Source organism: Hypomesus transpacificus, unplaced genomic scaffold (genome assembly GCF_021917145.1).
Source record: "Hypomesus transpacificus isolate Combined female unplaced genomic scaffold, fHypTra1 scaffold_51, whole genome shotgun sequence".
NCBI lineage: Eukaryota > Metazoa > Chordata > Actinopteri > Osmeriformes > Osmeridae > Hypomesus > Hypomesus transpacificus.
The window spans coordinates 799743-817519 of NW_025814024.1; the positions used below are offsets into that span (position 1 = coordinate 799743).

Consider the following 17777-nt stretch of genomic DNA (forward strand, 5'->3'; position numbering starts at 1 on the left):
GGTGTGTAGAATTTGTAGGGAAAAAAAAATATTAAGTCAATTTTGGAATAAGACATAACAGCATGTGGAAAAAATAAAGTGCTGTGAATACTTTCCGGATGCACTGTAGTAAACGCACCTCTTTTGATTTTCCTTTTGCCATGCACATCATCATTGGGGTTTGTGGAACTGTCCATTGAACCTGCACCGTGATTACAAAAGCAATAAATGAACACTGTGCTATTCAAGGAAATCTTTTCAAGCTCACGTACCTCATATCAATCCACTCCTCCGTTAGCTCTAGTACTGCAAACAATGCATGCACGTGTTGGGACTGTCAGCATTGAACAGGATGACTGTACAGTACCTTGTTGTTTCTGATGGACACGTTTCTTATGTTCAGCTCAAAGATAGCCTCCCTGGCCCCAACGTAGAGAACCTCTTTTTCTTCGCTCATTAGTAGGGTGGAATAGTTGAAAACTCCAGGCTCAGAGAACTCTATCAAATTGACCTCTGTGGGGAAAAAACACATCCTCAGGGTGCGTGCGTGAGCTTGAAGTCTATGCCTCTCTACTTCGAATATTTTGGTGTGCAGTCTGTGAGTCTGGCTATGCCATCTCAGAAAGTGACAGTGTGATGAATGAGATCTGGCAGAACCTAAACGCTCAGCCATCTGACTCCCTGTTCTAGAGAACAATGCTCCACAATTCCCATTATACCCAACTATTATCTGTAGAACAACCAATCAGACCACATCTTGACCCTTACTTATCAATATATGCCTACAAATGCAACAGTAAGTCACACAATGAGGTGAGACCCATCAAGCAAAGACTCCGTCCAGGAACTCCAGCACATGAGAGGTGGGAGCAGGGGTGACACCCAGCCTTACATTATGCTGAGACATGAGGGTGAGAGGGCTCTGACTGATGAAGTGTTGATGAACTCTCTTAACCGTGAAGAGGAAATATATTTTATTTTGTTTGAAATTAAACTTGTAGATTGAGGCACCCACATGATCTCCAAAGCTCAGTAACCTTATTTTTTGAACATCTCTGTCTAGAATTGACTAACCATCTTCCTTAAATATAAAATGTAAATACAATTTATAATGATTATGTTTTTAACACTAGAAGCGCCAGTGAAGAGAAAGAAAAATGTATCTTTGCACTCAATCAAATTCCAGGAACCTGCTTTCTTGATTTTTCCTAGATATGTGTGTTTTATCACCCTGTATTTAAAATGTTTCCAAATCACACCAGGGAAAGCTAATTTAAGGCTATTTTGCTAACGTTTTGGCTTAATTGTGCATTCAGCATTTTATACTTTTTCTTTTCTGTCTTTCAAGGTTGTAATTTGCCTTTCTATCAGCAGATGTCGCAAGGGTCTCCTTGAACAAGTCTGTCTTTCAGACAAAGGTTATATAGCCTAAATAATAATAATTAATGTCCAGCAGAATTATAGTTTATATAAAGTCTATAATTATGTGCAAAATGATGACAAAAATGTAAGTGAATTCTATGAAGTGCATTAGCTTCACATGGGCGTTTGTGTGTTGACTGGTAAGTGCAATCATTTTGTCATGACATAGCGGGAACAATCATTTTAATTGTAAAATGCAAATGTGTTTTGTAAAGTGGATAAACATAACTAACAAATGCATTTTTCATATTCACACATGAGCAAAACTAATCATATTATCTGACTTATATAATAGTTTGGATAGTTTGTAACTATTTTGCAAATGGTAGGCTAAACCATTTATAAGGCCTAATAAAGGAGATGACGGTATGGGCGGGGGCTGTTTTGATCATTGGACAACGTAGTGTAACCAATCGGTTTTTAAAGGTTTATAAGGTTTATATGCCTGCCTTCGGCAAGAGCACAACCTCTCACATATATTATATTATTATTATTGTTTATTTTCGCGCCCTTAAGGCTCAGTCAATATTTGGACTACCTACACAACGTTGATGTCAAAAGGTTCGTCTTGTTCACAATTGCGTTGGTTCTATTGGGAATTATGTTCTGTTGCACGGTTTAGGTTTTAATTAAGTTTTTGTGGCAAAAGTGAAGCTAACGGTGGCTAACTTGCTAGCCACAGTCACTGACACTACTGACGTCACTAACATCACGAAATATTGCGTGACAAACTCTAGCAGAACATTAGTTTAGCAGCTCGTTAACTTCTAGGAGATAGATAGGCTAACTGCTTTACTGCAAGGCAGTTGCAGAAAAGCCTCAAGCAAAGATGCCAGGGTGATAACTATTTACTCATTTTACTTTGTGACATGAACACAATTGTGAAGTTTAATGTACAATATAAGCTGTTATAAGGAAGTAGTTACATTTACTTTCGGAAACAGTAGTCTACTATTTCACTGAAGCATTAGCATCATAACATTAGCCTCTCTCTTAGCCGGGGCCTCTTCCCACTGGGAAGAAGCCCCGGGGAAGACCCAGGACACGCTGGAGGGACTATGTCTCTCGGCTGGCCTGGGAACGCCTCGGGGTCCCCCAGGAAGAGCTGGTGGAAGTGGCCGGGGAGAGGGAAGTCTGGGCCTCCCTGCTTAGGTCGCTGCCCCCGCGACCCGATCCCCGGACAAGCGGCAGATGATGGATGGATGGATGGACATTAGCCTCTGTTGCCCGGGCAACACTACAGCGGTCTATTTTCAATCGTTAAAATAAACATTACTCACAAATACATTTTTGTTGTGGGATTTATTATGACATTAAATTACAAGTAAACGATGTGTGGGTGAAATTATCATTACCTGTGGTTTCAAACCAGTGTAGCTCACTGCAATGCTGTAGCCTAGTCTAGTAGCTAACAAAAACATCTCTACAGACTGTAGTACAGTACAGGCACAGCTGTTTACAGGAAGTCAAACGGCGGCACATAATCGACACTACCCTTACTTAAATCAAGTCTTTCAATAGGTGAAACTATCTGACTACTGACTTATAACCTAAACTCCATTGCCACAGTCTAAACTTGTCAATCTGTTCATGAAAATAATGCATTTCAGCCTAAACCGTACAACGGAACGTCAAATCAAATTCAACCAACGCAATCGCTACCGAGACGAACACAGTCTAGTACTGTACTGTAGTAGTACAATTTACCAGGGCAGCTTCTCCACAGAGGGCTTTTTTGCGTTGTTACTGACAATGATCGCTACCACTGAGCTTTTTATGAATGAGGGATTTTCCCCTAAATAAATGTCAAGCTTATTTACGTTTATGGGGGCATATTTTTCAGTTAGCAGATGGTACTAACAATGCAAGCAAGCACACCCTACAATTTCCCCAGAAATTGTACCCTCTCTAGTTTATAATAGTTAGAGACACGGACAGGGCTCCGTGACTCCTCGATTCGGCTGGCCACACTTGGTCTCCGCTCTCTTCGCACACGACTTCCTCCTTCACAATCAAAGTCCCGCTTTTCTAATTCCTGCTTAACATTTTAACAGCCCACTCAATAAAATATCTTGCAATAGCATTTTTGAAATATCGAGAGGTATAAATTAGTAAATGTTCATTTAACAACCTCTTACATCTGGCTGCAATGCATGCCCATATTTGGTACAAAGAGTGCGTGAACGTAACAATAAGCTAAACTAGAGAGGGTACAATTTCTGGGGAAATTGTAGGGTGTGCTTGCTTGCGTCGGCTGCAGGTGGGTCTGTTTTCCCCTCTAGTGATATTTTCAAGCATTTAGCCTACTCATATTGCATAATTCATTAAGAACACCCTTTGAAACAAGGAACCCCCTTTGAAACAAGCTACTGTAACAACGTTGTCACTGGCAGTATTTCAGATGGAATTGGGATTCAAATAATACCACCTGCTAACTGAAAAAGCCCCCCAAAACGTATATAAGTTCGATATTAATTTAGGGGGACATGGCTAGTTCAAAGGCAGTTTGCTAGAGGCAAGCTAGCTGCCGTTGCTATCCACACTTCACTGATTGTTTGAAAGCGCCGGAAATGAGAATGTTTCTTTTGTAAGGGATAATGTATAGAACGCCGATCATTATCAGGAAAATAAGCCCCAATAGGGCGAACAGCACCGCGATGCGAAGCGGAGGGGTTTTGTTTCGCCCTGAAGGGGCTTATTTTCCCAATAATGACCGGCGTTCTATGCATTATCCCGCTTATTACACGGCTACTTGCCAACAAAAATAACTTAACACAGTGTGTCTTTTTACATGTATTTGTTACCATTCGTATTGTTGATCAGCAGAGAAATCGTTCGCCAAAGACGTTGAACTTCATAGACTTTGAACATTCTTAAGGCTTCAAATCAGCTGACGTCGCTGAGCAACAGAGTACGCTGGGGTTGAAAAGTTACCGGACTACTTGCGGAGTGCTACGAAAGACGTGAATCCGAGGCAAAAAGGCTACTTCCCTTGACAGCGGTCAAATGTGCATAGCAACGGTCAATATGAGAAGCATTTTCATGTTGGGAAGCCCCATTCAAGTGAATGGAACATTCTACAGCATTAAAGAACAGCCGTGTAATAAGACATAATAAAGTTTAGCCACAGCTGTGGCATTAAAGACAGTACTGTAGCCATGGGCGTCAGCAGCATTTTGAGAGTGGGGGGGACACATTATGCGGGGGGTCTGGGGGTTTCTTCCCTAGAATTTTTTTTAAGATGTAGATGCAATTTCCCGCATTCTGGTGTATTTACCCCAACTATTTACCATAGTTGTTATACATATACTGAGGGGCTGGACATTAAAATATTTTGAAAACTAAACTTCCCAATAAGCAATGGGACATCTTCAACTACCTGTCACCTTTCAGCACTCACCTCAGCAACAGAGCTGTCTCCACCGCCCCTGCATGCTGCCCCTGCCTCTGACTCACTCTCAATCTCTACCACCTATATCAGGAGACATGGAGATGCATTGCGCATTCTTTCATATTGATAATAATAAGCTTAATGTAGATTTTTCATATGAAGATTTTCTGAGATGTAAATCATGTTATCAGCATGTAAAATTCACAATTGGTATAGGTTTAGTAGCCTAATAATTATGTAGGCTACATAAAAAATTAGCATCTCCCTAAAGCATGACTGGACAGTTCAGAAATTGTCAAATGTGTGTTCAAACCTGTAGTCTTTTCCACAGATCACATCCTTAGGGTGTAAGCTTTCAGAAAATACATGGTTTAGGTGGTTGAATCAGTTTCCCTAAATGGCACAGCCCAAAAAAGTATCAGCCATATAGCTACTCTATTTACCAATCCAATACCGAATGTATTATGCATGGGCAGCATACTAATATGGAGAGATGGACGTGTCTCTTGTCTCATTAGATAACATCCTGAGGGTATAAGCTTTCAGAGGATATATGGTTTTAATGGGTGAATCAGTTTTGCCTTCATGTTACAGACTAACATGTAGCAATAAAATTCTGAAAATTGCCAAAATTACAAGTTGAGCAACCTTATTTAAATTGGAAGACAATTCTGAAATAAAGGGTTTTTTTCAGGCTCAGGAGGCGCGACACTCCGCTCTACACATAGTATAGACTGGCGGAGTGTCGGTGTTTTGGGGATTTAACTTGTTGCTCCCTGCCTCATGTCATGCATGCTGCAGTGAAGGCAGGGAGCGCTTCCCCATGTACATCCATTGGGCGGAGCTAGTTCAGGCATGGAACTCGGGCAGCGCGCGCCATATCACCCATCGCCGTGCTCTCAGCCCATAGGCGTAAGCTTGATAGGCTGCGCTATAAAGTTGCACACATGCACGCACACACGTTGTCAAGTTCCTCCTGATGTTTCGTGCCACCCCACTTGAAAGGGATCTGATGCCTCTACCCCGAAATAAAGGACTGGATTCCACTCATCATTTCCTTTTTCTCCTTTTTAGTTTTTATTTGGTTTTCAGTTCGGTTCAGTTCAGTTCAGGTGAAAAACCTTTTAACACAAACACACATATAAATACAAATGTTTATAAGATTTTTCCCGTTTTTAAACCCAATATAACATTTAAACAGTTAATTACACTAACACCATAGGTCAAGAGCATCAAAATCATTTCAGAGTCTCTCATCTTAGTACTCTTAAAATGTACCAAACACTCGTTCCTTAAACAGCGGTAAGCGGACAAATTTCCCCGGCAACACAGGGTTCAGTGACGTCAGTTGATCGTCTGCCAACTATGTGGCTACATCAGCGAGGTGGTTTCAGAGTTTAGTTTCCTTACCGGCTGTCATTCGGGCATTCGTAGGGCATCTCTTGCTGGCGACCAGCAGACTAGTCTCTCTCTTCCTCTCGACTCATGCCGTTCGTCAACTAATGTTTGCTCCCGACGTCTCCTTTTTAAAGCCCCGGGCGCATTTTGTCTCCGCCCACTTTACTAATTGTCTCACTAATTGTTTGACTACCAATTGTCTCCGCTTCAGTTTGACTACCAATTGTCTCCACTTCAGTTTGACTTCACACACGTCCTCGATTACCCTTGTATTCTGCGCTGCTGCCACCCACCACCATCCCCTTCTCCCCCATTTGGTTTATCTGTTCTCCCCGTGGGGGATTTAACTTGTTGCTCCCTGCCTCATGTCATGCATGCTGCAGTGAAGGCAGGGAGCGCTTCCCCATGTACATCCATTCCGCCAATGTTAAACCATTTGTCATGCGTATGAATAAATGGTGAAGTCAATCACGTGAGTGTCTTGACTGAACTAATATTTTGTTCGCAAATGTGGAGGGGTCCAAATGACTTTTTTGGGGGGACCCCCCCCAAGTTACATTGCGGTGACGCCCATGACTGTAGCCTACTAGGAGTCAGATGGCTGAGCGGTGAGGGAGTCGGGCTAGTACTCAGAAGGTTGCCGGATCGATTCCCCACTGTGCCAAATGACGTTGTGTCCTTGGGCAAGGCACTTCACCCTACTTGCCTCGGGGGGAATGTCCCTGTACTTACTGTAAGTCGCTCTGGATAAGAGCGTCTGCCAAAATGACTAAATGTAAAAATGTACTACTACACACTGCCAGAGGGCGAGCCGAGTTTATGACTCGGAGGCTAACGTCAAAACAAGACGCGGTCTCACTTTTCCAAGTTTTACACAAATAACAAAAATATGCTGACCCTGCTGGCTGTCTTCACAATCGCCATGTCTTTAAAACACTGCTCTCCATTTGGATTTAGAATTGACCCTGGTACGAAATTAAGAAAAGACTCATCAGACGCAGATCGACAACACTGTTGTTGCTGCCGCAATCGTCAATGGAGGCTGACGGGGCTCTCACGTAGCAAACAAATCAACGTTTTTACAGCTACCTACATTAAAATCTCACCACCTGGCTGTCTTCACAATAATCATATCGTCATAAAAGGTCCCTCTTTCTATAAAATTAGCTACGAAAATACTACTATGACGCTTTCTAGCTTGGCTGCCGCCTAAAAGACTAAGCGGTCTCACGGGCGACCCGCACTCGCTCAAATTACAAAAACTTTGACGACCTAAATCAAACATCCGAGATTGCAGTTCCACTCGAAATCGCTTTCTCAACAAAGCCAAATGGTTGGGATTTTCTGGGGGTGGTATTTTTCACTCATAATCCAAGCTCCAATTTGCGTGCTAGAACGTCTCTATCACGTTGTTTTCATGCGTCGTTGTGGTGACGTAGCTAGTACAGATTACCCTTCGTCGACTAAAGGCACTTTGACGCCACAAAAACGTTGTAACCTCCTTAACTGTGCAACGGAACGTAAATCCCAATACAAGCAACTCAATCGCTACCAAGACGAAACTTTTGACACCGAGGTTGTCTATGTAGTCCAAATATTGACAAAGTTTTAGGGGTGGGAAAATAAATAAATAATAATAATAATAAAAATAATATATATGTGAGATAACAATGGTTGTGCCCCTGCCGAATGCAAGGCACACCCAATGAAATGTATTCTTGAGCTGTAAGTAGGCCTATCAAAATGGAATGCTTGGAATGTTGGGGAATTGGATTTGAGTAATCTAAACACCATTGAAAGGAAAGGTTGAGATCAAATCCACTGGTTCACTACGCAATCAATCATTAGAAGTGGGTATGGGATATTGCACCTTTCAAATCGCACCTGAAAGATGCATTCACGGTTTACTAGCAAAAAAAAAAAGGAAATCATGTACTCAATGCAATCCCCGAGATTAGCCTTATTCTATTTAGTCCATAGATGTAAAGGGAATAAAAACTACGGGTATTCTAAATGATCTGTCAGGCTAGTTGTAGTAGATAGGCCGCCTACTTGATTTCTCCAATACAACTTTCGTTTTACAACCCCTATTCCAGAAAAGATGGGACGTTGTGTCAAACAAAATAAAAAACTGAATTTAATGATTTGCAAAGCTCATGAACCCGTTATTCAGTACAGAACATAGAAAACAAAAAAAAATTAAACTTATGAAATGTACCATTTTAAAGGGGAGATTGATAGCTAAACTGATTTTACCTTGTCATAGTTGAATAACGACAGTTCGGTGGGTAAAATGAACATACAGTGAATATCAAAGTCCATTGACAACTCTTTCCTATGCAAATCTCTAAAAGAAAAAATTTGGCTGTAAAACGCTAGCTTTTCAACAAAGCCACCGGTGTGACGTAGGACGGGGGACCGCCCTTTTTGGCTCTGGTCTGTATCTTTGTCACGCCCCAAAATGTACATCCAGACCAGCCCGAGGTAGCGTCTATCTCTGATACTAGTAGCTCTGTGTAGGCTACTTTTAAGGAATTACAAAGAAGAACATTTTGGATTATAACAAGAATATTGAAAATGGACCACGGTAGTAAATGCTGTGTTCCAGGCTGTACAGGGAAGGCTAACACTCACAGTCTTCCCAAGGAGCCAAACATTCGTCAGGCATGGCTGCTGTTGTCTATGAGAAGATCCTGGCGAAGTTCGACACTCAATCATTCATTTGCTCTGAACATTTCACCCAAGACAGTTTTGACAACCTTGGACAATTTCAAGCAGGATTTGCTAGGAAGCTGAACCTGGAAAGAGGTGCTGTTCCGACCGTATGCTCATTGCAACCGCAAGCTATAAGGACAGTATGATGTTGTGCTAACAGTTATTAGCAATGCTAACGTTTGTATAAAGCATACCAGGTAGAATGCTAAATACGTTTCTACACACATCAAATGACTTTAGCTAGACTAGCTGTAGACGGCATTAGAAGGGAAGCTTCCGAAAAAATTGCCAGAAAACGAACAGCAGTCTGGCTTATTGCTAACGCCTGTCTAGATAATCTAATTGAAAGAACTGGAGAAAGGCAGGTGCTAGATACAGGATACGTTAGCATTGCTAGTAAATGTTACTAGTAACACCCAGAGCCATAGACACTTTTTCTATGGCTCTGGTAACACCTAGACTGTAGGCATGTAAACAAGTTTAGCTTGCTAACGCAAGAGCATAGGTAGAATGTGAGCATAGGTAGAGGGAGTCAGATGGCTGAGCGGTGAGGGAGTCGGGCTAGTAATCAGAAGGTTGCCGGATTGATTCCCCGCCGTGCCAAATTACGTTGTGTCGTTGGGCAAGGCACTTCAACCTACTTGCCTCGGGGGAATGTCCCTGTACTTACTGTAAGTCGCTCTGGATAAGAGCGTCTGCTAAATGACTAAATGTAAATGTAAATGTAGAATGTGTGATAATTTAGCCTAGTTTATTGGCAATGGGGCGTTGATTGAACTGAAGCCGAGTAGAATCACGATATGGTTTGGTTGCTAAGCTGTAGCCTAACGTTCTACCCACCTAAGTCAATCCAGTTTGCTTCAACAACAGAAGTGGAAACAAGTAATGTTATCATTCCAAATGATATGTAGTCAATCTGTTGAAAACAGTGTTGTGTAGACACAATAGATTTATTTGCGCGTTTTTGTTTCAAGTCTCCAACTTCAATGTTTCAGCGAGTGCTGCTGGTGGCCGTGTCGCGTTTTTGATCCCCAGCTTCACTCATTGAAAACCAACCAATCAGCGCGCATCTTATCTAAATATTAATGAGCATACCATAAAAGGAGAAAAGCTAGTGTTTTTTCCCGGGAACATTTCAGAGGATTTATCAGGGGGCATAGAACAGCACCCGGGCCATTTTCAACCCAACCAATAATACATACCCTATTCGGAGACCTTAAGGAACAGTGTGAATTACCCAAAAAACCCAGTCAATCGCCCCTTTAAGAAAAATGTTAGTAATTTAGAATTTGATGGCAGCAACAAGTCTCAAAAAAGTTGGGACAAGGCCATGTTTACCACTGTGTAACATTTCCTCTTCTTTTAACAACAGTCTGTATGTCTGGGTACTGAGGAGACCAGTTGCTGAATTTGTGGGAGAGGAATGTGGTCCCTTTTGTGTCTGATACAGGATTCTTGCTGCTTGCTGTCCTGGGTATTCTTTGTCATATTTTTTGTTTCATGATCCATCAAATGTTTTTAACTGGTGAATGGTCTGGACTGCAGGCAGGCCAGCTCAGCACCCGGACTCTTCTATTACGAAGCCATGCAGTTATAACAGATGCAGGGTATGGTTTAACATTGTCTTCCTGAAAAATGCTAGGCTTTCCCTGAAAAAGATCAGTGCCTGAAGATCACAGGCATTCAGAATATTTTTATAGTCTTCACAATTCTACGTTAAAGAACAGTATTCTGAAATGGTTCCACAATATGTAGATGCAGGTTTCTGCAGATTGGTGAACCTCTGCCCATCTTTACTTCTGAGAGACTCTGCCTCTCTAAGATACTCTTTACATACCCTCTTTACATATTCAACCCTGTTACTAACCTAGTTAGTTGCGTATGTTCCTCCAGCTGTTTATTTTTAGTAACTTACTTTTTCCAGCCTTTTATTGCACCAGTCCCAATTTTTTTGAGACGTGTCACGGCCATCAAATTCCAAATTACCATATTCTTTCCATAAAATGGTACATTTACTATTTACTAATCTATTGTGAATGAGTTTCTGAGATTTGCACTTCATTGCATTCTGTTTATATTTACATTTTGCACAGCGTCACAACTTTTGGGGATATGGGGTTTTATGTGCGCTACTGCCCTTGATTAACCTGCCGTCCACACTTTAAACTGGAGTCCCAATGTTACTAGCCTACATAAAACCAAAATACACATTCTCAACCAGTATATTATCCACTATTATAGGATAAACTGCCTGTCTTGTCAATCTGAAAATTGTTCAATTGAATAGGCATATCAAGCAAGCCTAGAATTTCCAAACATATTACAAGTCCCTGTGATAGTTTTGATTGGGGACAACAACGCAATCTTATCAGCTGACTATAACATTTTGATAATGTCGGGCTACTATAGACCAAATGCAGTCTAACCATCCTTTAGGGAATAAATCAAATTTTGCTAAAATGACTGAAGGGCTAGACAACAAACTCTGTGAGTAAATAATTACCGTCAAACAACACGGATATAAATGACTGATTAACAAAGGCACGTTCATTTTCCGACCGTGCCTTTGCTCCATGCAAGAAGTGCCATCTAGCGACCATTACGTGTCAGTAACAACGTCCCATTCTGAAGACTTAACGGTGCATTTACACTGCAGCGACGCGAGCAACGCGACAACATGCTTTCCATTAATTTTCAATGGAGCCAGGCGAATCGCTTGCGTGGTGCATTGTGGGTAGCAACACAACTCGATCCAAGCGATTCGAGATGTTCTCAACTTTATGCAAATGAGGAGCAATTGTTTATCGTAACAGTGACATTAATAAAAAATAATAAGGCCTGGCGCAGGGTTGCCGACGTTGTCGGTGCTCCTGGTGGGTTTTTTGTACTTTCAAATTCAGTCTTGTCACATTACTTAACTTCGTTCTGTGGTAACTAGCTAGCTAGCCCGGCTGGAACTCCGTAGTCGTGTTGACAGATTGGCAGAGACTTCAAGTAATATAACAAAACTTTTTACACATGTCAATGTGTATGTCTATAAAAAAATGTGTATGCTACAAGTTGTATTTTGATCGATATTGCGAGTACGTAAACCCAAGTCTACACTTTGCCATGACGTTATATGAACTACAACCGTGACTTTAGAGAACTACAACTCTGCATGAATCTGTCTGACACACCCCCAAGCCTAGTGCACTGTGGGAAGGCGAGCGATGGCAAGCGATTTGCATCGCTGCAGTGTTAACGGAAGGAAGCTTCAAAGGGTTTGCTTGAGACAACGCGTCTCCAAGCCACAATTTGTCTCTCTGTTTGTGATGGGAATTTGAACAAACAACATAGCTTGCCAGAACTTTAAAGTCCCTGTAAAGGTACAATAAAATATGTGTTCTGAGTTTGTCACAGATTGGATTTACACAACCCAGTTTGAGCCTCCAGAGCCAGAATCAAATTCAGAGGACATTGAAAAACTGTTAAACTGTCTAACTCCACAATTCAGTATAACATAGTTCATAGTCTTTGCAGGGTTTCCCGCAGAAAATGTGTTAGTTAAGGTGGTAGGGTGGGGTTTGCCGGGGGGGGCAAAAGGTTTTTCCTCCAATGCGTTCTGCAGAGCAGGGAGACTGGCGTTGGTCACGGTTTGGAATGTAAGGGGGAAAACAGGACAACTGCGGATATCGCTATATTTAGTTTTTTCTTTTTTTGACGCCGTACTTGAGGCGGCAGGCGTGTGTTACTTAGGCGGCCAACTTAACTGAAAAGTGCTGCGGGATACCCTGGGGCAGGTTGCACAAAACACCTTAAGTTTTTTCCTTAAGTATGACACTTAAGGGTAAACTTCTCCTTAGCTAAGGGATTTACTGAAGGGGGTTGCACAGAATCCCTTAAATGGTTTCCTTAGCTAAGATGAAACGTTAAGAGATTTATTACATTGAACGTGATTTCACAGCAGTAAAATTCGACCGTTTCCACGGAGACCGCATTGTTTAGTTGTATCGCTAGTGCATCACCTTCGTAGCCAGAGCTAGCTAGTAGCTAGTTTATAGACCTACGAAAAGGCAAGAAAGGCAAATTGGTCAGAGGAGGAAAATATTGTGCTTATACACGAATACAAAAAAGAAAGCACTTATTAAAACGTAAATTCGAATGTAGGACGAAATTGCATTAAAAATAAACCTCGAAGCGGTCAATTAAAAAAAAAAAAATATGCTAGAGCTAGCTATGATGACTTATGTCCAAATAAGAGATAACCAATTTCAGGAGGGAGTCCAATAAATTGGAGGTATCAACTTTAGTCATAGGTCTTGTTGCTACTCAGTAATGTTTTTAAAAAGTGAGCGCTAGCCTACTTCTTAGGTAACTAATCAAAATGAGATCAACAGTTACGCTACACTGCATTTGCCGGCCTGAGTCTAGGCTATATTATATTTATATTAGTCTATAGATACTTTATTTACAGCAGTAGTCGACGCATAAATAGTCTAACTTGTTCATTCTATCCATATTTCCTTTAATAAATTATTGGTCAAATATATTTTGACGTATCTCGTCTCGTCTAGTCATCTACCGCTTATCCGGGGGTCGGGTCGCAGGGACAGCAACCTAAGCAGGGAGGCCCAGACTTCCCTCTCCCCGGCCACTTCCACCAGCTCTTCCTGGGGGACCCCGAGGCGTTCCCAGGCCAGCCGAGAGACATAGTCCCTCCAGCGTGTCCTGGGTCTTCCCCGGGCCTCTTCCCAGTGGGACATGCCCAGAATACCTCACCAGGGAGGCATCCAGGAGGTATCCTGATCAGATGCCCGAGCCACCTCAGCTGGCTCCTTTCGACGCGGAGGAGCAGCGGTTCTACTCTAAGCCCCTCCCGGATGACCGAGCATCTCACCCTATCTCTAAGGGAGAGCCCGGACTCCCTGCGGAGAAAGCTAATTTCGGCTGCTTGTATTCGCAATATCGTTCTTTCGGTCACTACCCATAGTTCGTGACCATAGGTGAGGGTAGGAACGTAGATTGACTGGTAAATAGAGAGCTTCGCCTTTACGACTCAGCTCCTTGTTCACCACGACGGACCGATGCAGATCCCGCATCACTGCGGACGCCGCACCGATCCGCCTGTCGAACTCGTGCTCCATTCTTCCCTCACTCGTGAACAAGACCCCGAGATACTTGAACTTCTCCGCTTGGGTCAAGATTTCCTCCCCGACCCGGAGATGGCACTCCACCCTTTTCCGGTTGATAACCATGGCCTCAGATTTGGAGGTGCTGATTCGCATCCCAGCCGCTTCACATTCGGTTGCGAACCGCTCCAATGAGAGCTGAAAGTCGCGGCCTGATGAAGCCAACAGGACCACATCATCTGCAAAAAGCAGCGACCCGATCCTGAGGTCACCAAACCGGACCCCCTCAATGCCCTGGCTGCGCCTAGAAATTCCGTCCATATAAGTAATGAACAGAATCGGTGACACAGGGCAGCCCTGGCGGAGTCCAACCCTCACCGGAACCAAGTTTGACTTACTACCGGCAATGCGGACCAAACTCTGGCACCGGTCGTACAGGGACCGGATAGCCCCGATCAGGGAATGCGGTACCCCGTACCCCCCACATGAGCCTTTTCCAAATCCACAAAACGTGTAGACTGGTTGGGCGAACTCCCATGTACCCTCCAGGACTCTGCGGAGGGTATAGAGCTGATCCACTGTTCCACGGCCAGGACGAAAACCACATTGCTCCTCCTGAATCCGAGGTTCGACAATCCGATGGACCCTCCTTTCCAGGACCCCTGAATAGACTTTCCCCGGGAGGCTGAGGAGTGTGATCCCCCTAAAGTTGGAGCACACCCTCTGGTCCCCCTTTTTAAAGAGGGGAACCACCACCCCGGTCTGCCAGTCCAGAGGCACTGTCCCCGATGTCCACGCAATGTTGTAGAGTCGTGTCAACCAAGACCAACCAAGCCCTACAACATCTAGAGCCTTAAGGAACTCCGGGCAGACCTCATCCAATATTAACTTCTCCGGCCAAGACAAAATCTTTCTCTGTTGCAACGTTCCCCACTCAACTTCTACGTAAGTTCGCATGCTGCAAGTTTTCAGGCAGTGATAAGCGCGCTCTGATGATTTGCATGTTAAACAAACAACATTTTTAATTTGTAGTACATTGAAAGAGATACTAAATACCATCGGCATTCGGTTACAACAGGACTGGTGATACGAGTCTTATTATTAGTAGGCTGAATCTGCAATGTCCAGCAGCCATTGAGTCAGATCGCAAAACCTACGTACATTTTGTACGTTTTCTTTTTTTTTCGTTTCAAAGATCGATTAGTTGATTTTCAGACGTTTTTGTCGAGTTTTGGTCGACTAAAGAAAATCTTAGTCGGGGACAGCCCTAGAGAGAACTACCAGTAGCTACCATACATGTAGGCCTTTCTGCATCCCTCTCTGCTGCAGCAGTCAACATCTCTTCATCATCCTGTGATGAAAAGCATTCTGTTCGGGGTTACTGCTACTACAAGTTGAAAAAAGCACTAACTGATTTTTAAGTGTATCATGTCAAATATAATTAAAGTCAAGGTGAAGTAGGCTACAATCACAAGCTTATAGACCTAAGCAAAATTTGCCTTACCTGTTTATAGTATGTTTTTATATTTAATTTTAAACCACTTTGCACCTGTGGATGCACCTACGTGAACATTATTTTATACATCCTACCACTTTTTGACCTGTCTTATTAACAAACAGTGTGGTTAAATGTTCAATGTGTGGACTGGCTACTGCATTCAAATGTATGCAATGACCCATCCAGAAATGGCCCTCTCCTTCGCTGCTACAGTAGGGTGATCACCTGTCCCGCTTTGCATTGTATCGCACAGCATTTTCAATATGCGACGTGCGGGACAAGGGGTGAAAATGCTGTGCGATACAACTCAAAGTGGGATATGTGGTCACCCTATGCTACAGCCATGTTGCTTTTGATGAGCCATGTTGAGTTTCCTAAACTCTTGACACAGTTAGCACAACATACGTCTGTGTTGGCTAAACAATTAACACATTTCCTGTTGCTTTGACACAAAATGTATAGAGTAAACACAAATTAAAAATGCTTTAACTTATTTTACACACAAGCTCAACCAAGACCAAAACAATCGATTTTTACTGCCCAATTTACCATTGCTTTCACACTGTATGTGAGAACAGATAACATCATGTTCAAAACCTAATTTATTGGCTAAAGTCAAAGTGAACAGCTGTTCATATTGTAAATTGAAACACAAATATATCCCCTGTATTTTATTCAATTGCTACTGAGAAACGGCTGATTGAAGTTATGCAAATAATCACAGCTGGTTCCTATCTAGGAAACACACTCAGGTTTTGAGATTATTTCAATCGCATGACCTCTTTGGGCTGATCTTGTGGGGAAAAAAAACTATATAGATGAAAGTAAGAAGAAAAATGCCAGCAAGAGGGAGAGGAAGACAAGTACAAGGACAAGGGAGAGGAGTGGGACAAGTGAGAGGAGTGGGACAGGGGCAAGGAAGAGGAGGTAGAATGCGTGGTGGCGCTCATAGAAAAGGGCCAGAGCTAGGGTACATTACATTACATTTACATTTAGTCATTTGGCAGACGCTCTTATCCAGAGAAACTTACAGTAAGTACAGGGACATTGCCTTGCCCAAGGACACAACGTCATTTGGCTCAGCCGGGAATCGAACTGGCGACCTTTAGATTACAAGCCCGATTCCCTAACCGCTCAGCCACCTGACTCCCAGGGTAACTGACGAAATGAGAGCTACTATCATAGACCATGTCATAAACCACGGGCTATCATACAGAGAGGCTGGTGAAGGAGTACAGTCAAATTTCAGCCAGGACACAGCGGCATCCATTGTCCGTACTTTTCGAGAAACCAACAGGTAGGATATTGTATAAGGGCTTCTCCCACTGCAAAGTGTAAATACTGTAAGATTACAATGTATTACAGTGACTTTTTCATTCTCCTTGTTCACCCACGACTGTGTGGCAACGCACAGCTCCAACCTCCTCGTTAAGTTTGCTGACGACACAACCATCGTGGGCCTCATCTCTGAGAGTGACGAGTCAGCCAACAGAGAGGAGGTTGACACCCTGACATCATGGTGTCAGGACAACAACCTCTCTCTTAACATCAGCAAGACCAAGGAGATGATTGTGGACCATAGGAGGCGGCAGGAGGAGGAGCATGCACCCCTATTCATCAATGGATCGGAAGTGGGAAAGGTCAGCTACTTCAAGTTCCTCGGGGTGAACATCAGCAATGACCTCACCTGGTCTGTTCACACGGACAAGGTGGTCAAAGCGGCCCGTAAGCACCTCTTCTTCCTGAAGAGACTGGAGAAGTTTGGTATGGACTCAGTCATCCTCACTAACTTTTACAGATGCACTATAGAGAGCATTCTGACTGGTTGTATCACAGTGTGGTATGGGAGCTGCACAGACCGGGGCCGCAAGGCCCTACGAAGTGTGGTCCGTTCTGCTGAGTTCATCATCGGCAGGAAGCTCCCAGCCCTACAGGACACCTACCACACACGTTGCCTAAGGAAAGCCAGCAGGATTGAAAGAGAATGTTCCCACCCATCCTTCAGTCTCTTTACCCCGTTGCCTTCTGGTAGGCGTTACCGCAGCATCTGGTCGCACACACGCAGACTGGACAACAGTTTCTACCCAAGGGTCATCAGGCTTCTCAATGGACACTGATATGGACATTTTACTGGACACTAGTCACTTATACACTGTCACTTTCTGCTACTGGTTGCTCTTTCAGTAACATTGCACTACTGTACCTCACTGTACCTCGCCACCAGGCTCTTGTTTGGTCATTGACATAGTCACTGATCTGCAAA

General features: G+C 43.1%; 1 protein-coding gene across 7 annotated transcripts in view; it reads right to left on the bottom strand.

Annotated features, from left to right (window-relative positions):
- sema4d (sema domain, immunoglobulin domain (Ig), transmembrane domain (TM) and short cytoplasmic domain, (semaphorin) 4D) overlaps positions 1 to 17777 on the bottom strand; it is a 140491-nt gene that overhangs the window by 14142 nt on the left and 108572 nt on the right. For all 7 annotated transcript variants that reach the window (XM_047017271.1, XM_047017266.1, XM_047017267.1 and 4 more), the window contains 2 exons: positions 347 to 492; positions 119 to 181 (listed from right to left, as the gene is read on the bottom strand). In XM_047017271.1, coding sequence (XP_046873227.1) covers positions 119 to 181; positions 347 to 492 — 209 coding nt within the window. The remainder of the gene's footprint in view (positions 1 to 118; positions 182 to 346; positions 493 to 17777) is intronic.